Below are 24,589 nucleotides of genomic sequence, written 5' to 3'. Positions count from 1 at the left end.
TTTTCGGGAGCCTATTCCCCCTCTCTGGTCCAGGAGAATCCAGAAAGGACTGGCTAGGGTGTGGGAAATTTCTACTGAAATCTGGTTCTTGCCTGGGAAGCGGGATACTGGCTGTGTTTGACCATTAAAGGCACTGTTTCTGCCTCTCGTTGAATGTCTCAGTTTCCTTGGCCGGCGGGCCCTGTGGGGCTTGAACACCTGAATTGTCGTTTCCCTGTCCCCCAGGAGCTGGCTGCCTCTGGGGGAGGGGCTGGGGGAGGCATCGACCTGACCTTTGGCTCTTTGCTGTCCCTGACCCCAAGGACAGTTTGCTCATAGATAGCAGCCCCCGCAGCAGTGGGGCCAGGGCAGAAGGGGGAGGTGGCTCTGCAGTGACCAAGGCCATCTCCCCACCCCCACTCCCCAGACACACACCTCTCACTCTGGGGCCCAAGGAGCCCAGGGGGCTGCTCAATTTTTGGTTAAGCTGGGGAGGAAGGGAAGGGACAAACAAAGCGTTAATTGAAGGACATGGTGTGTGGGGCTTATCTGTGTGTGTGGGGGGGGGGCCTCTGTTGGTCCTAGGATATCACTGTGCCCACTGAGGTCTCTGTGGTCTGCCTGTTGTTACCTCTGATTGTTACCTATTGTTCATATCCCTCGATTGTGTGGGTTTGCATGTCTGTTCTTACCCTGGGTGCTAACTGTAGGTGTCCTGATTTTGTGTGTGTGTTTTTTTTAATTTTTTAATGTTTATTTATTTATTTTGAGAGAGAGTGCAGGCAGGAACAGGAGGGGGGGGCAGGGGGAGGGGCATGGAGACAGAGAGAGAGAGAAAGAGAGAGAGAGAGAGAGAGAGAGAGAGAATCCCAAGCAGGCTCCACACTGTCAGCGCAGAGCTCGACGCGGGGCTCAAACCCACAAACCGTGAGATCATGACCCGAGCCGAAATCAAGAGTGGGGCGCTCAAACCGACTGAGACCCCCAGGCGCCGCTGGCCTGGGATTTCTTACCGTTTTGTGTGTGTTGTTCTCTTCGTCCACCTACCCCTGGGGCCTTCTGGGTCTCACACTATCAGGTGCGGGTCTGTGTCTCAGTTTGTGTGCAAACCCGCGGCCCCGAGGAATCTGTGTGTGGCTCTATCCGTGTCGCGGGCCTGCCTGTCACTATGTGTCTTACGTGTACCTCTGCGAGTCGGCATCTGCCTGCGTGTTGACAAGCGCCCGCCTGGGTTTGCGCAGCGCGGCCTGTCACTTCTGGCCGCAGGGGTGTGGGGGGAAGGAGCTCGGTCTGCCTTCGGGAGCTGTGGGTCTCTGGGTGTCTCTGTTCCTCCAGGTCTCTTCCCTAGGCTCTGGGTCTGGTGTCAGTCGCTCAGATGTCCCGAGCGCACGGATCTCATTTCACGGAGGAGAAGTGGAGGTTCAGAAGGAAAGGCCCCGGGCCAACATCGTTCAGCCGGGCTAGAGCAGGTGGCCAGGCCTGCTCTCGGGTTTTTGTTTTTGTTTTGTCCTTTCCTTATTTGGGGTTTGCCTTTCTTGGTGCTTGCTTGCCCGGTCATTCATTCATTTGTTCGTTAGCATTCGTTCAGAGACCAAAGGCTGTCTGTTTACGTGTTGTGTGATGTCTCCCCCGGTTCATCTTTCGGTCTCTTAAAAAAAAAAATTTTTTTTAACGTTTATTTATTGTTGAGAGGCGGTGGGGAGGGGCAGAGAGAGAGAGAGAGAGGGAGACCCAGAATCCGAAACAGACTCCAGGCTCTGAGCTGTCAGCGCAGAGCCCGACGCGGGGCTCGAACCCACGAACCGCGAGATCGTGACCTGGGCCGAAGTCGGACTGCTCAACTGACTGAGTCACCCAGGCACCCCCATCTTTCTGTCTCTTAGTGTCATCTTTCTGTGGCACGCTGTCCCTAGCCCTGTCCCTGGACTTTGTCTCTTGGCTGTTTTGAAAATTTTACTCATCCTCAGGATGCCTTCCTCTTCTGTGGTCTGCCTTGTGCTTTCTCTCTCATTCTCTCCGTTGCTTTGACTCTGTCCCTTGCTCTCTCTGGGCTCTGGGCCTCTCCCTCCTTCTTTTGGGGACTGTGACTCCTTTCTGGGGCCGGCCTTCCCTTTCCCGCCTTTGGATCTCTGGCCTCCCTCCTCCTTCTCCCTGAGTTTCTGCCCCTACCTGCCACCTCGCAGGCCAGGCCCTCTATTTCTGTCGCTGTGCCCGCCCTGCCGCCTCGGCTGTGTGTCACCCCCCCCCCCACCCCCTGCCGTGCTGGCTCGCGTCAGCCGTCCCACCGGCCTCGCTGTCCTGGGCAGGCCGGGGAATTCCTCCTGGTTCCTGGAAAAAACAACTGGGGCCGAGAGAAAGGCCCTCAGTCTCCCCGGGCGCCTGCCCCCCTCCCTCGGGCCTGGGGGTCTCTCCCGGAGTCGGCCGGCCCGAGGCAGGAAGCCCTGCGGTTTCTGGCTTCTCCCAGGCGGCCTCCGGATCTGGCCCCCGCCCCCCGGCCAACAGCCCAAATATTATTCCGCAGGAGGAGTCGGTGGTGGCGGGAGGAGGCCCAGGCTGAAAGAGGCTTTCAGGGCGGCCAGGCCTGGGGCTTCCTGTCCCCAGGCTTGGGCCTCAGGCCGCCCCAGTAGGGACCTCAGGTGGCCGGAGGGGCGGGTGTTGTTGTAGGGTCCTGGGGGGGAGGGTGGGGCCATCCGTCAGGGTGTCTGGTGGCCACCAGCTCGGGCTGGCGTGGGCAGGTGTGACCCCCACCCCAGGGACAGCCGGCTGATGTCCAGCGTGGAAAAGTACCACGGTCAGACGTGGGACGCATGGACAGACATGATGATGCCAGCGATTGGGGATGGAGGGACAGCCGTGGGGACACAGAGAAGCCTGGGCTGGGACAGGTGAAACTGGACAGAGCCTATAGGCCTGAGGTGACATGGTCCAAGGGAGGGGCCCACGGCTGGGGAGAAAGAGGGCCAGGGCAGGGTCCCAGCTGCAGGCAGAGGTCCAATTGTATCGGGAGGCGTGCGATAACCATGACGGAGGGAGTAATCCTGACAATGGCTCCTAGGGGCTTATCACCGGTCAGGTATTATGTGAGCACCTTACAGAATGGATTGGCCTCATCCTTCCCACCACCCCACCCCCATTTTATTCTTGTGGAAACGGAGGCCGGAAGAGGTGAAGCCACCTGCCCAAGGTCACACGGTTAGTGTAGGGGGGGAGCTAGGCCTTGAACCCAGGCAGTCGGGCCCAGAGTCAGTGCCCTCCACCGCTGTGCTGTCTTAGAGCACAAGAGGGGTGACAGCAAGGTGGGGGGGGAACTTGGGGTCCCGAGCCCTCCCTCAGAGTCCCCCCACCACCATTCCCTACCACAACCTGCACCAGGAGGAGGGAAGCATGCCCAGAAGCCAGCAGTCGGGGTGCATTGCAAGTGTGTGTGTGTGTGTGTGTGTGTGTGTGTAAAGTGTCCCATCTCTACCTTGGTGTGAACATGTCAGGGTCATTACGTGACAGGCTTATGTGTTCCCCATGACATGTCTCTCCGGTCAGCGTATCAGTGTGTGTTGTATGTGCCTGTCTGTCACTGTGTCGTCTCTGTCACTGCTTGTGTTTTGTCATCGTCCCTCCGCGCCCAACAGTGTGCTTGCCCCTCCTCGTATCCCGATGTCCATTACTGTGTGCGTCTGTCACTGCGTCTGTTAACAGTGTGCCTCTGTGACTGGGTCCTATGGGTCTGTTTATGTCTCCGACACTCTGGGTCTGCCTATATCTGTCCCTGTTTGTCACCACGTCTGTTCCCCTATGTGTCACCATCTACCCAGGTGTCACCGCGTTACTCACCACCCAGGCCACAGGTGGGCGTGTCGGGCCCACTGGTGCCAGGGCTGGGGCCCAGCCCATCCCACCCTCGCCTGCTGTGGGCCAGGCTGGGTGCCTGTTTGCAATGCCCGGCCACAGGTAAACACCAAGATCCGGAACCCAAGGGCCACCTCCCTCACCTCTGCTCCCTGTCCCTCAGCCTGCCCCGGACCGGGCTGCGCCAGAGCCCCACGGGCGCTGTCCCCAAACTGGAGACTTGCCCTGACCCTCCCCTCACCCATGGTCACCAGCCTCCCAAGCCCCCAGCCTCGGCCCAGCCCTGTCTCTCTGTCTGTCTTCTCTCTCCGTCTGTCTCTCTCTGGCTTGTCCCTTTCTCTGTGGCTCTGCCTTTCTCTGGAATCGACCTTTGTCTTCATTCTGCCACTGTCCCCTCTACTCCATCTTTCTCTGTTCTTTCTCGGTGAAGGTCGATTTCTCCCTTTTCCTGGTCTGTCTCCGTTGGAGTCTGCCTTCTCTCCCTGCCCCTCGGGTCGCTGACTCTGTATCTCTCTCTGCCAGTCCTCCTGTTGCTCTTTCATACTTGAGAAGTTTTCCTCTCTCCTCCTGTCACTGTGTCCTTCTCAGCCCGTGTCTCTCGCTCTTGGCCACTCTCTGTGTGTGTCTCTGAGCCCCCAACCCCCACAGGAGCCAGCTTCTGTCATCCTGGGGCCCTTGGGAAAGTGCGTGGCCCCCAGCCTCCCGCCCCCAGCCCGCTGGTATATATATAAAGGTATATGTACATATTATTTATATCTGTACCCGGGGGCAGGAGGGGCAGACACTGGGGCCTTTGTGTAGCCACTGCCCGCTGCCTGCCCGCCCGCCACTCCTCTCCCTTCGTCCCTGCTACCCGCCTGCCTCCACTCCCCCCCCCTCTTCCCGCACAGAAAGGTTCCTGTGGGGCCTGCCAGCTTCCTCTGCCTGAGGTGTGAGTGGGCATGCCACGGGCGAGGCGGGCAGGGGGGCCTGGGGACTTTTCCAGCTGCAGGGAAGCTTTCCGGGTGGGGAAGGAATGGGACTTCTCAGCCGGCTGCTGTCTGTCTGTGTCTGTTGTCCCTGGGTGTCCCCCGGGTCCTTACCTGGCTTCTCCCTGGGAGTCTGTCCATCCATCTAATGTCATTCTGACTTTTTCTCTGCTGGTTTGGGGCGTATTCGCTCGTGCACACGCTGTTGTTGGGCACACGTACTAGGCCCTCTGTTGAGCCCCAGACACAGATAAATGAGATGCCGTCCATCCCAGCTGATTCTTCACAATTACTGTCTCACGGCTGCTATCTCTTCACTCAGCGCTCTGTCCCTTCCCGTGAAAATATAACCCAAAGTCCTTACCGTGGCCGATGCTTCCCTGCTATCCCTGTGACCCCATTCTTTTTCGTTTTCTTGGTTAAGATCTTATTTTTTTAATTAAAAAAAATTTTCATGTTTTATGTATTTTTGAGAGCAAGAGAGACAGAGCACGAGTGGGGGAGGGGCAGAGCAAGGTGGAGACACAGAATTGGAAACAGGCCCCAGGCTCTGAGCTGTCAACACAGAGCCCGACACAGGGATCGAACTCACAGACCTCGAGATCATGACCTGAGCCCCAGCCGGATGCTTAACCAACTGAGCCACCCAGGCACCCCGTTAAGATCTTGTTTTTAAGTAATCTCTACGCCCAACGTGGGGCTCGAACTTACAACCCTGAGATCAAGAGTCACATGCTCTACTGACCGAGCCAGTCACGCGCCCCACTCTGACCTCATTCTCCTACCTCTCCCCTTTGCCATGGCTGCCCTGGCCACCTGGCTGCTTCTGGAACAAACCAAGCAGACTCTGCCTCAGGACCTTTGCATGTGCTATCCCCCTAGATTTCCCCCGGCTTGCTCCCCCGCTTCCTTCAATTTAGTGTCATCTCCTCTCTACCTCCTCCTTTATGGCAGCAACCTCCATCACTCTCTATCCCCTTCCCCTGGTTTCTTTTTTCTTCTTAGGACTCACTGCTCCATGGCTGTCACATTTTATGGGTCTGTCTGTACCTCTTACATGAACGTCAGCTCCATGAGAGTAGGGGCTGCATTCTGTTCCCTGCTGTTCCCGATCCATCCTTTAAACTAGCCCTGTGCTAGGCAATGCTGGGTTCATAGTGGTGACTGAGACGGCTTTAACCCTGTCCTCATGGGGCCCACAGTCGATTTCCCAATGACGATCCAGAATGTGCAGGGCCGGGATAGGGGAGTGCAGGGTCTGTGAGAGCCCAGAAATGGTACTTGACACAGCTTGGGGGCCAAGGAGGGCTTCCTGGAGGAGGTGGTAGCTGAGCAGAGACCTGAGGGATGAGTAGGAGTGAGCCAGGCCTTGTCGTGGGGACCAACTGATCGAGACAGACCCAGCCTCGCTCGTCTTCACAGATCTCCGTTCTCTCCCTCTGCCTCGTGGAACTTCACTTGATCTTAGCCAGAAGGCCGAGAAGCGATCTGTCTTCGCAGAACTTGAGTTTCAAGATGTCTTAACTCCCTAGTTTAAACCCGAACCTTTCCTTGATTTCACAGTCTCCCCTTTCTCCTGCTTTCAAATGCTCTCTCCCTCCTTCTAGGTCTCTATTCTTGGTGTCTCATCCGTGTATCTCAGGCTCTCTGCACCTATCTGGGTATTTCTCTCTTCTGAACGTCTGTCTGTCCCTCTGTTTTTACCTCGTTTCCTCCATCTCAAGAGGGTCTTTGAGCTCTCTTGTCCCCCTCTGGGTCTGTCCTCTTCCAGTGAGCTGGTTTTTCTATACCTTTCCACCTCTGTTGTCTCCCATCTTTCCCTGGGTCTGTCTGTGTCTCCTTTCTGGAAGTCTCTTCACCCACTCACGGATCCCCCCAATACATCCAGAATCCCTCCGCTCTGGCCCCACCCTGGCACTGGGGGAAGGGGGACTGATTCAGCCCCCCACACCCACACAGGTCAGGCCGTCTGCTCCGTTAATGGTTAACTCAACCTCTATCTAGAATACACACACCAGCCAGGCTGGGGGTGACTCCCCTGCCCACCCCCCTACCAGCTGTTCTTAAAGGACCAGGTGTCCTCCATAGCTCTTTAGCCCTCACTGGGGACCCTGGCGTCTGGAGGCCTCTCGCCCTGGGGATGGGGGAGGGGGAACTACCCAGTGCTTGGGTCTACAGAGCTGGGGCAGGGGAGGCCACAAGATTGCCAGGGATGGGTGCCCAGGCCTGGAGCTCCATCCAGCGTCTCCCTTGCCCCAGGCTTATCGCCTGTATATTTAATCAGGGGTGGTTTTCCCAGCCCTGCCCAGGGCCCGGGCTGGCAGTACCGGGGGTGACAGAACACCTGAGACCTGATGCTGGGGGAGGGGAGGGGACCCCTCAGCCCAAGAGCTGGCGGTTTAAGAGTTGACGGTCCTCCAGATGCGGAGGACAAAGTCCCAGGGTCCTTAATGTTTGGGATTTGGGCCATGTGGCTCTGCAAGATGTGTGCGTGGGACACGTGGATAACCAAGCAGATGGGTCCAGACTTTAAGGTCTTCCAGATTTCGGCGGTGGAACACCCGTGTTCCGGAGATCCGGGGCAACCTGGGGTGCTGTGCGGTCAAAGGACACACTACAATCCCCCCCCCCATCTTTCTGTCCATCCACTGGCCTTGGCGCCCCGCATTCCCCCTTCCCGCTGTCTCCACTTCAGGGTCGCAGAGACACCGCGGGGGTCTAGGCTGGGCTCTTGGGGCAGCCCCCTCCCCTTAACCCTTGCTTTGCCGCAGCCTGCTCAGGCCCCGCCCCTTGACGCCAGAGAGCCGGAAGTCCTGGTTAATGATCAGCCCGTCGGGACAGGTGCGGGACAAGGCCGCGCACATCAGAGGCTGCCGCGGGGGGGGGAGTGCCTTTCACCCTGCCAGTCACGGTGTCCTAGGATGGCCACCGTTGAGGCTGGTCTCCCAAGATGGGTGCGAGCAACGCAGCTCAGGGCACCACCAGAGGTGGGATGCAGTCACCTTGGTTTCCAGGGATCCTGTTAGTGTACCCCATGGGGGTAATTTTCCTCTTTCCTAGGGCAGTCCCTCTAAGCAATGTAACGTAATTCTCTGCCTGCTGAGCAAGAACTCACTGCCCATCCCTTCTAGGAAGCCTCCCAATGCCTCTCTCCTTTCCCCCTCCCCTCGCGGGCGCTAGTCCCCCACACCTTGGGTAGATACAGGGGCGGGACCAGAAGAGAAACCTAATTCCCGAGCATGGCTCTGGTTCCCATGCAAGGAGCTTCCCGTGCTCTCTAAGCCTCAGTTCTGTCATCTGGAAAACGGGCAGATGGCTACGACGCTTGACCAGCGGCCAGCACTTCTGAAAAGCGCCAAGGGGCCCGCCTGAGTGGAGGGCGCCACCTGGAGGCTACCGCGCATCGTCCTTTCCCTGCAGGATCAGTTCGGTCCCAAAGGGGGCGCAGCGTCTCACACAACTAAGGGACCAAGAAGGAAAAAAAAAAAAAAAAACCATCTTTCGGTTTATTGAAGGAGGAAAAGGGGGCGGGAGGGGGGGGGCAATAAAATGCTTTTGCTTTGTTTATAAAGAGCGAGATTTCAGGAGGCCCCTTCTCGAGGAGGAGGGGGGCACCTCTCCCCCGACTATAAGCAGCAGCAAAGCCAAGCCAAGGAGGGGAGAGGGAAACTGGAGGGGCCAAGGGACCCCAAACACCCCCTTGGGCAGAAGCCACAAGCTTTCTCCCCCCACCCTCAATGCATCTACCCCAGGGAACCATCCGGGATGAGGAAGGGGTATGTACACAGGTGGGGGTAGCACTGGGTTGGGTCGGGGAGGGAATAATTTATCCGCAGCAGCGGTGGGTGGCAAGGGGGTAGGACGCAGTAGACTGGTGGCAGTGGTGGCCTAGGGGTCCCGTTCTTTCTTAACCTTGATGTCTCCAGCAAGGATAGTGGCGATCTCGCCCTGCATGAAGGCCCAGGGGACAGAGGAGCCCACCAGGGGACACTTGTCCCCACTGGGGCAGTACACCTCCCCAGCAGGGCCCTGTGCCTTGATGAACTCCCTTGAGCAGGGAAAGCAGAACTTGTGTCCGGGCACTGAGGGGCACTGGACGAAGTGGGTGTCTTCCAGCCGCTCCCGGCACAGGGTACAGCACAGGGGTGCCCCGGGGGTCGCCCCCGTGCCGCTACCACCCCCGCTGACCGCTTCTGCCCCAGCTGTGGGGCTGACTTCGGCTTCACCATTGCGGGCCACTAGACGATGCTGGGTCGCAGGCTGGGCCGCGGAGGAAGCTGCAGGGCTGGCACCCCCAGCGCGCACGGGGCCCCCGCCCCCGCCAGGGTCCTTGGGGGAGTGGCCCAGGGCCTCGGCCACATTCTTCAGGGCGGCGATGGGTGAGGGCACACCAGGGGTGTCGGCGGAGAACGGGCCACCGGGTGCTACCCAGTGCCGCTGCTGCTGCTCCTCGGTGGTCATCTTCCCAGCCGCCTCACCCTCGGGCTCAGGGGATGCCTTGCGACGGCGTGGCGTGGGCGCCAGGTTCCGGGACGGGGCTCGCGGCGGTGGGCCACATAGAGCTGCAGGGGCTGCCTCTGGGTACTGCTGGGGCAGGGCCTCGGCAGGAGCTGGCTCTCGGAAGCTGCGGACACCGTCGGTCAGCAGCTCCCCCAGCTGGCGCCATTCCCCGGAGCCGTGCCTCCGTTCATATTCGAGGTACTTGAAGCCTGAGGAGGCTAGAGCCTTGCCCGGCTCCCGCAGAGCATCGTGAAACATCTGGCGCGCCACAGCCAGGACTCCCGCATACACGTTGCCAGAACCACAGGGGTATTCGGTAAAAAGCTTCAGCTCGAACTCGTAGCCGGGCGGGCGGGCAGTGGCATCAAAAGCGAACACCCGCCCCACCAGCCCGTGATCCTTCTTGAAGCGGACGTTGAAGGGGGCACAGGCTGACAGCGCCAGCAGCTGTTCCCGCACCGCTTTGGGGCGCCCGTGCCACTCCTCTGCCCGGCCACGCATGGCCTCGTTCAGTTCTGCCAGACAGTCCGCATTCCTCTGCTGCTTCTCCTTCTCGAAATCAGAGCCAAAAGCTGGACGGGCAGGACTCAAGCCGGGTGCCAGCGTCAGGCCTCGGCTTCCCAGGCCAGACACCGCAGCTGCCAGCAGCCCGGGGGGCACCAAGCTGGGCATAGAGCCAAGCAAGGCCCTTCGCGCCCCCTCCGCTACGGCCTCCTCGCGGCCCAGCCCATTAGCCAAGCGGGACCCCAGGGTGTACTCCAGGGCGGGCGAGGGTAGGGGGAGGCGGCCCGACGAGGTGGCCCTGTCATAGCGGTCCTGGCCAGAGATGCCGCCGCCTGTTCCTGACGGCTGGGGCTGGGCCTGCGGAGGCGGTAACTGAGGCCCCTGTGCAGCGGCTGCAGCCAGGTCCTTAGTGGTCGGGTGCTTGAGGGCAGGGGGCCCGGGAGAGCGGCCCTCGGGGAGCACGTGGCTGCGTTTGAGTTGGCGGGCAGCGTCGATGAGCAGCTCGATGCGATCCGCACCCTCGAAGTTCACGCAGCCGCGACACACAGCCTCGCTGAAGTCCCACACCATGGCCCACGGCATCTTGGGCAGGTCGCACAGGTAGCACCACTGGCGGCGGGACGCCTGCACCGACGCCATGACCCCCCGCGCGCGCGCCGCCGAGCCCCGGCGTTCCACCCGCCGCCGACGTACGATCCGCGCCGCCGACGTTTGATTCGTGTCCCCCGGACCGCGCGAGCCACAGTCAGGCCTCCGGCTCGGCCTCCCCGCGGATCCAGGCCCGGCCCCCCTTCCCCGCCCCCTGGGCCCTAAGCCTTTTTCCTCACTCCCGCCTCCTTGAAAAGCTTGTTAGAGGCACGTCGGCGCCCCCGCCCGGTCCGGGCTCCCGGCCGAGGCGCACAGCTCGGGCCCCGCGATGGGCCGCGGGCGCCGCCGCCTCGGGCTCCCGCCGCTCCCGCCGCCGACGCCGCCGCCGTTGCAACGGCCGTCGCCGCCTCCACCTCCTTCTGCCCCAGAGGCCGCTTCGCAGGGAAAGTTACATAACGCGCCGGCAAAGCCTTCTGGGAAACGTAGTCCCGCCGGGGCTGATTCTTAAAGGGGACAGCCGGCGGCAGAGGGAGTGGGCTCGCCGCCTCTCCGACGCGCAAACCCGACCACTCATCACGGCGGGGCAGGGAGTTCGGCGCGCTTCGCGGAGCTCCGGCACAGGGTTTGGGGGCGGAAAGGAGATATGAATGGCCAGAGCTGCCACGGGTTCAGAAGTGGTAGGAAGTGGACAGGGTTCCGCGCGCATAATTTCTGTTCCGACTTGCTGTGCAGCTTTAGGCAAAAGTCTTGCTCTTTCTGAGGCTCAGTTCCCCGCCCATCAGAGGTGGGCCAATGACTGGTTAGGAAGGCAGCATCTCCTGGGGCGGGGCGGAGGGGCTCTGATTGGACGGTTTCGGGGTAGGGGGACGGGAAGCTGGCAACTGGGGGAGGGAGGGTTCTGCATGGCAGTTCGTTTTCCTCAACTCTTGTATACCATTCTCGGAATGGGGCTGGCAACAGCGGGAGAAAGGGGAAGAACGAAGGCCTCTCGGTCAAGGCCTCTGCCTCAGTTGCCTCATCCATTAAAGAGAGTGGTCGAGCGCCCTCGAACTCCCTTCCAGTTCTGCCGGCGCGCTCTGGTCTACAAAGGGTTACACTGTATCTCTCCCTGCCAGCCCCATCAACCACTCACTACAATTCCCAAAATGCTCTGCAGCGAGGACAAACGACGCACTTCCGCTGAATGGGAGGTGGGGGCAGGCCTTCCCGATTCCCGCTGTCTTCTACCCCCGGCTCAATTTTGGGGTGGCTTTACGTTTTTTCGGAGCACTGGGTTGAGGAAATCCCCACCCTCTACTGCTCCCTAATTTGGGGGAAGGGACGGAGGCCAGAGATGGCGAGTTAAGAGTTGTGGGGTTTGTTTCCGGGGAAACCACCTTTCTCCAGCCTTGAGCGCTCATTCCCTGATCGGCCCAACCGGGCTTTGGGGACTCCCCCCGCCCAGGTTTTTCTTCTCAACATCTGGAACAGTGGGAGTCAGACTGGAAGAGTAGGGAGGGGAGGAGAGGCAAGTCTTCGGGTCCTAACCCCCCATCACCCTCTTTCTGTCGCTAAGCCTGGGTCCGTGATAAGCGCTCAAAAGTATTTACGTGACTTGCCAGAGTTGCATTCGTTACTGGTTTTCAAACTAATCGGACTGTCTGCTTCCTCTCCCCCAGCCCGCTGCAATCACAGCCGCTGTGATTTTGTTCTCCAAACAGCAGCCTCAGCTTTGCAATTTCACTCACCACCTGTATTCTTTTCTTTATATGGACTCCCATGGGGAAAAAGGCCATCTACTTTTGCCTCCTCCTGAGCAATACAGGCATACCTCGGAAATATTGCATTCTCCCTCCAGACTACCACGATACAACAAATCTTGGCAATGAAGCAAGTAGCACAATAGAGCAAGTCAAACAAACTTTCTGGTTTTTCCTGTGCATCTAAAAGTTAAGTTTAGGCTGTAACGTATTAAGTGTGCAACAGCATTATGTCCAAAGAAACAAGGTACATACCTTAATTTAAAAATACGTTTATTGCTGGGGCGTCTAGGTGGCTCCGTCGGTTAAGTGTCCCACTTCCACTCGGGTCACGATCTCACAGTTGGTGAGCTCGAGCCAGCTTAGAGCCTGCTTCGGATTCTTTCTCTCCCTCTATCTCTGCCCCTCCCCTGCTCACGCTCTAACTCTCTCAAAAACAAACGTTAAAAAAAAAAAAACCTTCTAAAAAATACTTTATTGCCAAAAAAGATGGTCACCATCGTCTGAGCTTTCAGATTTTGTCCCTGATCACACAGCACCGTAACAAATGTGATAATAATGAGAAAATTTGAAATAGTCAAAGAATTACCAAAATGTGACACAGATACAAGTGAGCGGCTGTTGGGAAAGGGAAACTGATACACTTGCTTGTGGCGGGGTTGCCACAAACCTTCAACTTCTAAAAAATGCAGTATCTGGGGCGCCCGGGGAGGGGGGGAGGGGGCTCAGTCAGTTAAGCGTCCCACTTGATTTCAGCTCAGGTCATGACCTCATGGTTGGTGAGTCTGAGCCCTGCATCAGGCTTTTCGTGGACAGTGCGGAGCCTGCTTGGGATTTTCTATCTGCTCCTCCCTGCTTGTGTTCTCTCTCCTTTTCTCTCTCTCAAAACGAATAAATAAACTTAAAAAAAAAAATGCAGTATCTGCGAAGCGCAATACAACGAGGTATGTCTGTATTATGGGCACAGTCCTAGGTTTTTTTTATGTACTAGCTACATTTTAATCAAGTAAGTTAACACTATGTATGGAACCACTAAAGAGGCCATTCAGGGTTCACCTAAAATTGCCTTTAAGCCATTCTTCAGTAAACACTCCTGGGGGGGGTCAAGAGTTCTGGCCAGAGTTCGGCTTCAGGTGGGCTGAATTGGGATTGTCCCCTGGCAAGTTTAGGGCAAGTCCCTACACTTCTCAGGACAGAGACCCTGTAGAAGTTGCTCTTCACTGGATAGCTCCAAGTTAAGATGAAAACACGCATATAAACGTTTAGCATGGTGCCTGGCCCAGAAAAGGAACAGCATACATAAATGGAAACTGTTTTTTAAGCTGCTCATTAATTCAAAGATGCAACCCTCTTCTGTGTTGGGCAAGGCTGAGGACACAGCAGTGACTGAGATACATTCAGGCCTTGCCCTGACAAGGCTCATCCTGGTGATGGAGGCAGACATTCAACTTAAATTTACTCAAATGATTATTTAACTGCATTCTCCCCACCTCCCTACCCCCCCCCCCCCCCCACACCTCCCGACTGCTAGGGGAGAGGGAGTGCCAGAAAAGACTTTCCTGAGGCAGCGATATTTGAGCTGAGACCTGAAGGATGAACATAGAATGTAGACGTAGACGCCTACATTTTTATGCCCATTTACAGACGAGGAAAAGGGAGACCCACACAGCTGGCCAGGGCAGCACCAGGGACGGAGCCAGGTGTGACTGATTTCAGGGTGGTGGTTATTGGCTACTTTGCTTTCCAGCAGGTTTGGGAGTAAAAAAGAAAACCAGCTCTTGCCTTCATGAAAAGGGGGTGGGGGTGTGGGGGGTGGGCAGCTTTAAACAGATAAACGCATGTATTCATTTAGAGAACAGAGGACACTAGAAGATAATCTGAGCAGACCCATCCTAGCCTGGAGGAGGAAATCCAGAAAGCTCTCCTGGAGGAGAGGACACTTAGGCTGGTATGGGAAGGATGAATAAGTTGGAGTAAGATTTGAACACAGGATCTGATGGCTTGAAGGAAGGAAGGAAGGGAAGAAAGAAAGAAAAAGAAAGAAAGAAAGAAAGAAAGAAAGAAGAAAGAAAAGAAAGAAGAAAAGAAAAAGAAAGAAAAGAGGAAGAAAAGAAAAAAGAAAGAAAGAAAGAAAGAAAGAAAGAAAGAAAGAAAGGGAAAGAAAGAGAAAAAAGCTGGAAAATCACCAGCCTCCCAACTTCAAAGGGATGCCACTGGCCCATGGAGGCAGGGTCGGGGGAGGGAGGGTGGTGAGGGGGACAGGTGTAGGTGCTGAAACCCCAGGCCTGTCTCAGAGCCCAAAGTAATTGTATTAAAAATAAGTTTATTCATATCTTGTCACCACTGGGGAGAGAAATGAGGGGGTTGAGCTCTGGAAGTCAGAGACAGCAATGGGAGGCAGAGGGCCCAACCTGTATCTCCCCAGTGAGAACTCTGCCCCCCTCTCCCTAGGGTACAGACTGCTATATCCTTTGTCATCCATATTCTGATTTGTCTTGCGACTCCCACCCCCTCCAAAGTCTGGATTGGGGAGGTGAGGAGGCCCCTACGGGTCAATTCTCTTCAAGTCAAGACCAGGAGCTGTTAGGGAAGGGGGGCGCATGTGCAGACCCGAGAGGTTCTCTCCGCAACCCACAAAGGGCAGTAATAAATAACGTAAAATTGATGGCTTAGAAGTTAGGGTTCAGGGAAGCAGCCAGGCAGACAGCGCTGTACTGGAGAAGGGGGTGGGGGACCCATCAACAAGCCCCCCTGAGAATCAGGCACTAACTAGTATAGGGAGTGGGGTGCTCGCGCCCCCCGCAGCAGGGAGCCAGGGTGCAGCCGAGATGGGGAAGGTGCGTCGCCCTCCTCCACTGGGCTAAGCTGGGGGTGGGGGTGGGGAGGAGGTACAGGCAGAAGGAGCTCGAACCCAACAGCAGATTTCAGGGAGATTTCCAACGCCCCCGCCTCTTCCGTGTAGGGAAACCTTTCCTCCTCTTGTGTGGGGGTGAGTCGTGGGGAGGAAGGGGAGCCGGGGGAGGCCGGGGGGCCCCCGCCTCCTCGCTCCTAGGGGCGATGATCACCCCCCTGGCTGCTACCACCGCTCCGTCCACCACAGCAGCCACCACGGACACTGGCTCTGGGGTGATCTCCGCTTTCGGGGTAGGCGGGGGCAAGAGGGGCCTGGGGGGTGGGGGCGGGGGCGGGGGTGGGGGTAGAGGCGGGGGCAGCCTGTCGACGGCGGTTCCGGGCAGAAGGGGCAGTAGGGCGCTGAGGGCCTCGCTCAGTTTGGCCAGTCCCTGCTGAAGGGTGCCAGCCAGCTCCCGGATGGCGTTGGCCGTCTCCTGCTGGGCCCGCAGGAAGTCCAGGGAGGGGTCCGGGGCCGAGGGCGTGGGTGGTGGCAGTGGAGGAGGTGGTGGGCTGGGGGACGAGGGTGCCACGTGGACCTGCTGAGGCGGCTGGGGTGGTGGCGGTGGAGGGGCCGGGGGCGGAGGAGACAAGGCCAGGCGCGGCAGCTGCACGGTCTGCAGGGCCGGAGGGGGCGGGGACTCACGCTCCTTGGGTGGCGGGCAGCCCCCTTCCTGGGGGCTGCAGGAGGGCCGGGCCCACTGCTCGGGGCTGCTGGAGCCCCCCTTGCTGTGGGCTGGTGTATCTGTGGAGAGAGAGATGTAGGTAAGGTGACGTGACCCCCCTCCCCCCACCATGTGCCTCGATTTCCCCTTGCCACCTCCCACCCACCCTGGCCCCAGAGCCATGTTTTCAAAACCCAAGCCGGATGGTGCCTTGGAGGAGAACACAGGGGAGAAAAACAATATAGCGAATGACCACCTGGTGGCTGATGCCAGCCTTGGTGGAAACAGGGTCCTGGAGGTCCCCTGCTGGAGCCAGGCGGAACCAACATTCTAGAAGGCTCCTCCAACTATCTGGACGCTCCCCCCACCACACGCCTCCGCGGGGCTCTCTCTGGCCGGGTGGTGGGATTTCTCCCTCAGCTGTGGTCTGTACCAGTTCAACCCTCAACCCCAAGCCTGTTGGGTTTCCGCACGCGTCTCCTGTCACCTGAGACTTCACTCACGCTCATGAACTTGGACAGAGTCTGCATACAGAGGCTTTCAGATTTCCGGGCCCTGCCTGAAACCTCTGCTCCGTTTCTGTCCCGGCCACACAGCCCCTCGATGGTCTAGTATTGCCTCACACTCTCCTGCCTGGAGCTGAGCTCCTGACCCTCTCACATCCCGCTCCTGGCTCCGCCACCCCCCATCGCTGCTGATGACAGCCCCATCCTTCCAGCCGCTGGGGGGGGGGGGGGGGCGGCGGCGGGGGGGGCCACAACTTTCACTCTGTTTCTCGCCCAAGACACTGTCCATGTACAATGGTCACTGGCTCTGCCTTCAAACTATTTCAACGTCCTGCTTCCATCCACCTCCACAAGCCCCTCCTCGTCCAACCACCCGCATTTCCCGCTTGGGACTTTTGCAACTGCTTCCTCCACTGGGTCAGTCGCCGGCCTCCTCCAAAGTCTCAGAGGTCCAAACAATATACGTGTCAGTTACGCTACCCACAGAGGACCACACATCGGAGGATCCATGTATAGGAAATGTCCAAACAGGCAAATCTACCAGAGACAGAAAGTAGATTAGTGGTTGCCTGGGGCTGGGCGGAGCTGGGGGGGGCCAGGTGGGGGTGATGGCTGAGAGATGCGGGGTTTCTTTTTCCGGTGACGAAAATGTTCTAAGATTGATAGTGGCGATGGTTGCACAACTCCACGAGGATGCTAAAAGCTACCGCACTGTCCTCTTTAAAGGGGTGGCGGTACGGTATGGGAATTGTAACTCGACAAAGGTAGTTTAACAAATACAAGTCAGATGTTGTCTTTCTCCGCTCAAAAGCTTCCTGGGGCTCTCGCGCGTCTCAGACTAAAAGCAAAGTCCCTGAGGCTCTCAAGGCTCGGCACAATTTGCTCCAGTGCCTCCCTGACCTCATCGTGGTCTACCCCTTCCCTTCTCTGTCTCACTCGCTAGGCTCCAGCCACACTGGCCTTCTTGTTGGTCCACACACACAATACGCCTGCTCCTGCCTCGGGGCCTTTGCATTTGCTGTTCCTTGGCCTGGAAAGATCTTTCCCCAGACACCTGCCTGGCTCCCTCGCTCTCAGCTCCTCTGCTCAAATGCGGCCTCCTTGGGAAGATCTTCCTTGACCTTCTGTCGACAGCATTTCCCGGCTCTGCCCTCTTCTCTCTCCTAACCCTACCTGATTTCTTTTATTAGCACTTATCTCCACCTGGCATGGGGTCGCTCTGTTTGTTGTCTGTCTCCTCCTGATGTCAGCTCCATCAGGCAGGGCTTTGTTTTGTTCACTGCTGTTTACCCAGCGCCTAGAACAATGTCCAGCACAAAATGTTTTCTTTAATGAAAAAAGAACTGTGGCTTCCAAGGAGTCAGCACGGATCGGGGCCCCAGGCCCCAGGTCCTTGCTGCAACCCTCCCACAGCTCCCCAGCACCCACAGGGGACAGTCCAGCCCCTAAGGCTACAAAGCCCTAGCCCTTACCCCTTTCGGTCCCTCTTCCTTGCCTCAGGGAGAGTGTGCGTGAGGTTCCCTCTATTAAGAGTATCCCCCTTGCATGGCCTCTTGGCCAGTTCAGATAGTCCTTCCTCAGAGAAGCCTGCTTCCTGCTTCCTGCTCCTAGGCCAGATTGGATCTCCCTGCTCTCCTGTTGCAGAAACAGCCAATCCCCTCCAGCCTTCAATGCTGGGGGTCCAGCCTCCCTGGACCAGGCAGGCAGAGGAGGTGGGGGAGGCACGGAGAGAGATGATAACCAGAGCTAACACTTGTTGGACACTTTCCTGGCCAGGCCCTGGGCGAAGCGGCTATGCTTTCCTCCTATGTTATCTCAGTGAGTCCTCTCAGCCATTCTCCTGGGGGCGGGGGTGGAGGGGAAGGCGTGCTGCCATTATCATCCCATTTTACAGATGCAGAGACCTGAGGCCCAGAGAGACCTCACCGTACTGGTGAATGCGAGAAGAGGCATTTGAGGGCTCAAGAATGGTAAGTCCCCCTCATGAGGGGTGTGAGGATTGTTGCCACTCTGGAATACTGTTCTTCTAGCCTACTGAACAATAGAATAGAAAATGGCCCACACTTCGTGCCCACAGGGGTCACGGAAGGGCCACTGCTACATGTAAAATCATTTATTTGCAACCTTTGGGCCTCCGTTTCCCCACCTGTAAAATAGGTGTGTGTATGCGTGTGTGTGTGTGTGTGTGTGGGCGCGCGTGTAAGCAGGCAAAGGACCAAGTGACCCAATAACAGAACCTCTCCCTGAGGGCCATCACAGGGATTAACTGAATCACCCCAGGCACAGTGCATCTTCAATGCTGTGACTGTTTGTTTTTTTGTTTTCAAATATTAGGTCAGAGATAAATTATCCTGAGCTCTCCTCTAGTGTCAACACAGACACCTCAGGCCGCCCCAGGCCCCGTTCCAGTCTTTCAATCAAAGCCTGTGCGTCTTTTATGAATTTGACGCAGTGGGTAATTTGCGTGAGGTTCTAATCAAGGATGCTTTAAGCACGTTCCTGCCTCCGGGCCTTTGCATATACTGCTTCCGCTGGCTCAAGTGCTGTTCTATCAGATTATCTACTTGCTGCAATTTCTCTATTCAGGTCTCTGCTCAAATTCCACCTTCTCAGAGAAGCCCTCCTTGACTACACTATCTAGAGCAACTCCCTTCTATCACTTACTGTCCTCTTTCGTGTGTTGAACGTTTATTTATTTTTGAGGGAGACAGTGCTAGCGGGGGAGGGGCAGGGAATGAGGGAGACACGGACTTGCAAGTAGGCTTTTGCACTGTCAGCGGGGAGGCCAGCCTGGGGCTCGAACCTGCGAACCGTGAGATCACGACCTGAACGGAAATCAAGATTTGGACGCTTAACCGGACCGAGCCACCCAGGCACCCCAACTCCCTATCCTTTTAACATGCTTTATTTTTCTTCTTAGTTCTTATCACCTCCTGGTATGTGACCTGTTTTGGGGTTGCTTGTTCGTGTCTTTCTCCAATAACTGGAATGCTGGCTCCGTAAGAAAAGGGAAGGTGGCTTTTTCTCCACGGTATTCCCCGCATCTGCCACAGCGCCTCCCTCAGAATAGGTGCTCGATAAATATTTGTTGAATTAATGCAGGAAGAACACAGTTGTACGACTCTCGAGAAAATGGTTGCCGTCTCTGCTCTGGTTCAGTGTGGCCGTTTCACAGACAGAAACAATGAGGTTTGAGATTCATGTGGAGAACAGGGGTCCCACGTGATCGTGTCTCTCTCTCTCCCCTGCTTAAGACACTTTCACGCCTCCCAAATGCCCTGAAGATAAAGTCCAAAGTTCTGACCTTCACTTACAAACTGCGTGTGATCTAATTCTGGCATACCCGTTAACTCTCAGTCAATATTAATTGTTGTTGTTATTGCCAGACAATCTAGCCCAGTGGTTAAGTTAAGTGCATGCATTGTGAGTTGGACACAACCTGCATTTGAGTCCCAATTCTACTACTTAGTTTCTGGGTGACCTTGGGTGGATGAATGAAACTCTCTGAACCACAATGACCCTGAACTTGTTTGATCATATCCACCTCCGTCCCTTTCTCAAAACACCCTTCAGTGACTCCGTATGGCATTCCGGATAAAATTCTTCACTGTCTGGCCTCTGCTGACCTCTCTGACCTCATCTCAAAACATTTCTTCAATCTTTCTTCTTTCCCCTTCCTCTAACTTGGAAACTTCTCGGTTCCTAAACTGGCTGAGCTTTCTTGTCTCAAAGCCACTCGACATGCTGTTTCTTCTACCAGCAACACGTCCTCAGCTCTTCATTCTCACTCTGCTTTTCTGATGTCCCCTCCTCCAGGAAGCCTTCCTTGACCTCCAGCCTGGATTTGGTGCCCCCTCGGGACTCCCAAACTCAGGCCCAGGAGGGCAGGGCTGGAGATGTCTCCCTCACCGCAGTGTCCCCAACACTGCCCAGTACAGGGGAGGCGCTGGGGAAATAGCTGTAGAAGAAATACGAAGCCAGAGTCAAGGCCAAGTGGGATGTCTTTGTGCTCTGCTCTCCACACTTCCTCTATGCATGGCATGACCTTGGGAAAGTTACCAAACCTCTCCAAGGCTTTGATACATAAAATGGCAAAACAGTTCATACCTCGCAGCATTGGTAATCCTATCAAGAGCGAACGAGGAAGGTTCGGGAAGCGCTGTACTCAGCAATGCACGCATATTAACTCGTTCAATCTTCACAGCATGCTTTTGAGGTGGGGGCTTTTTTTTTTTTTTTTTTTAAATCCCCATTCTACAGATGTGGAAACTGACCTGCGATAACGGACCCAGAGTGACACAGCTGAGTGACAAAGTCACGACTGGAGCCCGGTCAGCCTCCATTGGTCACTACCCTACATTACGTTTAATGAAATCCTGCCTGTGCTGATAATCCCAGGTGTGGACTCTGGAGCCAGGCCTTCTAGGTTCCGTTCATGACGCTGACAGTCATGGGCTGTGGGACTTTGGGCAAGCCACGTAAAGAGCCGGGGAACCGTGCCGAGCAAACAGCTGAGTTCGCGACTGTCTTGCTCTGGCTAAGGTGACACCGAAGGAACTCACCTGCCCGTCGGTCTTCCCTGCGGTCCTCGGACAAGACGTAGCGTTGGGTGCCCGCACTTGCGGCTGACGGCTGTGAGGAAGCGGCCGCCGAGGGCTGCTCGGCTCCCGCACCAGCTCCCGGCGCCGCCACTCCCGGCCCCAGGATGGCAAAAATGGTCTCCTCCTCCGCGGAGAAGGCGTCCTCGGCGGCAGGCCCGGCGCCCTGCGTGGAGTGCGGCACGCGGGCCAGCTTCTCCTTGGTGCGGCGCTTGAAGTCATTCCAGCGCTTCTGCACCTCTTGGCCAGTGCGCTTCCAGCTGGTGATGCCGTTGATCTTGGCGGCGATGCCGTCCCACACACGCCGCCGCTCGGCCACGCTCACCCGACGGCTCTGCGCGCCGTAGAGCTGTGGGTAGTGGGCGCGCACCTCACGGATCAGGATCTGGTTCTCCTCAAACGAAAAGCGCGGCTTGCGCAGCCGGGTGGTCTCTTCCGCTTCGCCCGCCGCCGCCGAGGCCATGGCGCCCCCCGACGCCGCCGTCCGGCCGCCTGGCGCATGGGGGGGCGCCGGCGCTGCGGGCACAGGGCGCACGGCGCTGGCGGGGGCTCGGCGTCCGCGCGCCGCCAGCCCCACCCCGGCCGCCCAGACACCGCCTCCAATGCCCCCGGGGCCAGGGGTTGGGGCGGAGAGTGGCCGGGGGCGACGGGCCACGGGGGACATTCAGAGCGCCTAATAATAGCTGACACCCGCCGAGCGCTCCTCTTGTGCCTCGCGCGGCGCAAAGTGCCACGCCGAGGAGTTGATGGAAATTGGGGGAGGGTCTGGAGGGGTGGAGAGAAATGAGGAAAGGCGAAAGAAGAGGGGGTGTCTGCAGGAGTTAGAGGAGAATGGGGGCATGGGAGAAAGCGAAATGGAGGGAGAATGGGGGTGTCTCGGGGTCGAAGAAGCATGGGGGTAAGGAGATGCTGAAGGAGAGACGCAGCAAGAAGGGGGGATCTGGAGCAGAGGAGCGCTCTGGGGGCTCCGGGGCAATAGGACGTCTGTAAGAACGGTACGAGATGGGGTCCTCAGAAGGGATGTCCAGGTAGAATGGGGAGTTGGGGGCTCCTGGGACAGTGGAGAAGCTGGGACTATCAAATACTAGGGATTAGGGTCTGCGGGGATTGTGGGGGCTCTGGGGATTGCCAGGAATTAAGAGGATCTCTGGGGGTAAAGGGGTCCGGGAGTAAGAGGGGACAACGGAGGCGATGGGGGACTCCATGAAGAGTGAGGGTCGTGGAGGGTGGGGACCGAGTCGGGCCGCGGGTCACTCACCGGCGCCGCCGCAGCCCCCGCCTGCCCGTCGGTCAAGGCTCGGGCTTCTGCGGCCTCTTCCCTCCCCCCTCCTCTCTCGTCCCCCTCTGGGCCCCGCCCCCGTCCGCCCCAAGAGCCATGGCGCAGGCGCACCTAGCGCCAGTCAGCCCCCAACGCCCTTACCGCTAGAGTTTCACGCCCCTCCCACGGCGCAAGCGCAGAATTGCCTTCCACCGCCCTCCTCGCGTGGGGGCTTAGCTGCGCAGGCGCAACATTAGCGCTGCGTCCGTTCCCCTAGCTTCTTGAGGCCACAAGAGCATTCGCGCGGAACTCTGTCCACGCATGCGTGCCCCTCGCTCCTAGTTAGCTTTGGTATCCCGGGGCTGCGTCCCTGCGCAGGCGTGGCAATCCTTGGAGGAAGTGGGAGAAATGATGGAGCGAGAGAGCGCTGAGCACAAGCTGCGTCCTCGCTTTTCGGCCAGTCTTCCAGCCGAACCCAGCCCTCTTGCTGTGCTGGGGTCCCCTTCTCTAGGAGAAAGGGGAGGGAGACGGCGCTAAAGGGATGCGCTGCGTTTCCATGACAACGGTGTGGGCGGGGTGGGGGCGTAAGGAAACCGGATTGCCGCCCACTCGTACCTGCCCCGGCGCGGGGCTGCCCTGGATCTGCCAGCCAACTCGTACCCACGGGGGCGGGGCACCCTGGGGATATTCCACCCCAGGCGGTGCAGTAACCATGGCAACCCGTCAACCTTCCAACGGTGCCTGGGGGGCCCCTGTCCACACAGTGACGTCATGGCGCGGGGAGCGAGAATTTAGAGGGAGAGTTCGGCGCGTAGGGAGGGTGATCCTGGCGCAGGTACGGCTTCAAGCAAATGCGCGGAGGCAGCAATTAATCTAGAACACGGGTTGGATAAGCTGGAAGAAAGGGTGATGGAGTTAAGTCGGGCTGAGAAATTTGATTTGCATCTTTGCAGGAGTCCTCAAGGTCATCCAACAGACAGCGTTTCGTTCACCTATTCAACAAATAGTTATTGAGCACCTACGCGGTTCCCAGGGCAGCGAATACAAAAGACAAAAAATCTGAGCACCAGGGTGGCTCAGTCTGTTAAGCAGGTCATGCATGATCTCATGGTTCGTGGGCTGGAGCCCCGCGTCCGGGTCTGTGCTGACAGCTCAGAGCCTGGAGCCTGCTTCAGATTCTGTGTCTGCCTCCCTCTCTCTCTGCCCCTCCCCCGCTCGCTGTCTGTCTCACAAAAAAATAAATAAACGTAAAAAAAATAAAATAAACGCTAAAATCACATTTTAGTTGGGAGAAACAGTATGCAAATATGATACCTACGTGAGGAGGTGATGAATATTAGGGGGAAAACACAGACGTCGGAACAGAGTTGGGGAGTATGGTGCCTGTATGTGTCTGTGACTTTAAAATAAGTTGGCAAGGGAGACCTACCTGAGACGGGGACATTTGAGTAGACACGCGAAGGAGGTGAGGGAGCGGGTGCAGCCAGAAGCACGGCTGTGCCCTGCGGTGTTCCAGGAACGTGCAGGCTTTACCGAGCCCTCTAAGGGACTTCCTTCGGCCTTTACCCAAGTGAGAGTCACAGAAGGGCCCCGAGCAGAGGAAAGACCTGGTCTGGCTCTGGTTTTAATAGGCTTCCTCCGCGGCGGGGAGGAATGGAGTTTAGAAGCAAGAGTGGAAGCTGGGTGCCCAGTGAATTGAGGAGACAGGTGGTTCAGGAGCGAGGGGGGTGGGGGTTCCCGCCAGAGGGGTAGGCGGGGAGGGGGGGCAGTAGAACTGGGCACAGGAAGCGAGAGAAAGAGGGGAGTTGAGGGTGACTCCATCGTCTTTGGTCTGAGCATCAGGAAGTCTGGAGCTGCCAGAAGGGAAGACGGGCAGGGATTCAAGTGGATCAAGAGTTCAAGTTTCCCCAAACTTGAGGTGGCCTTTACCCAACCGAGGACAGATGTGGGGTAGGCAGTTGGAATGTTTGAGACTGGACGTCAGGGGAGCGGTTGGGTCATGAGATATAAATGTAGGCGTTGTCAGCGACTACATGAATCGAAATCCCCAAGAATGGGAGAGGTTGGAGAGGGAACAGCTGTAGACGGAAGCCCCCGGCCTGAGGTGGGGGCACTCCAGTGGTGGAGGGCTGACACCAGCAAAGGAGGTTGAAGAATCATTAAAATGAGAGGAGACCCAGGGCTGTCTGCTGTCCGGGAGGCCAAGCGAAGGGCGTCAATCAAAGACAAAGGAAGGAATCGATGCCAAATGCTGCCTAGAGCCCAAGGCCCATAAGCCTGAGAGCTGACCATTGGGACCAGCAATCTGGAAGTCATTAGTAATCTCGAAGAGGGCAACTTTGGTGATGCGGTGGGGGCAGTGGTCTGATTGGATGGGTTCAAGAGAGGGTTTGCTTGTGTGTTTGTTGAGAGGGTTTGGGGAGAACCAGTGTAGATGATCCTTTCTAGCACAGCAAAGGGGTGTATCTGGAAGGGGGCATGGGATCTCCAGAGGTTTATTTAAGACGGGAGTTGTAAAAATATGGTGTGTCCCAATTCAGGATGAATCACAA

General features: G+C 57.4%; 2 protein-coding genes across 2 annotated transcripts; both read right to left on the bottom strand.

The window, feature by feature from the left end:
• Positions 1 to 8,282: 8,282 nt before the first annotated feature.
• Positions 8,283 to 10,757, bottom strand: IRF2BP1 (interferon regulatory factor 2 binding protein 1). The gene has a single exon (XM_043600487.1). It carries the CDS (start codon positions 10,431 to 10,433, stop codon positions 8,679 to 8,681), a length of 1,755 nt encoding a protein of 584 aa, XP_043456422.1. The 5' UTR covers positions 10,434 to 10,757; the 3' UTR covers positions 8,283 to 8,678.
• A 3,670-nt stretch (positions 10,758 to 14,427) lies between these two features.
• LOC122494933 (Myb related transcription factor, partner of profilin) lies at positions 14,428 to 22,515 on the bottom strand. The gene is made up of 2 exons (XM_043600502.1): positions 20,744 to 22,515; positions 14,428 to 15,755 (listed from the first exon to the last, which is right to left on the bottom strand). The coding sequence occupies exons 1-2, from the start codon at positions 21,441 to 21,443 to the stop codon at positions 15,046 to 15,048; spliced, it is 1,410 nt and encodes a 469-aa protein (XP_043456437.1). The 5' UTR covers positions 21,444 to 22,515; the 3' UTR covers positions 14,428 to 15,045.
• Positions 22,516 to 24,589: the final 2,074 nt, after the last annotated feature.

The sequence above is a fragment of the Prionailurus bengalensis genome, chromosome E2 (assembly GCF_016509475.1).
Source record: "Prionailurus bengalensis isolate Pbe53 chromosome E2, Fcat_Pben_1.1_paternal_pri, whole genome shotgun sequence".
NCBI lineage: Eukaryota > Metazoa > Chordata > Mammalia > Carnivora > Felidae > Prionailurus > Prionailurus bengalensis.
This window is presented reverse-complemented; position numbering and strand designations above follow the sequence as displayed.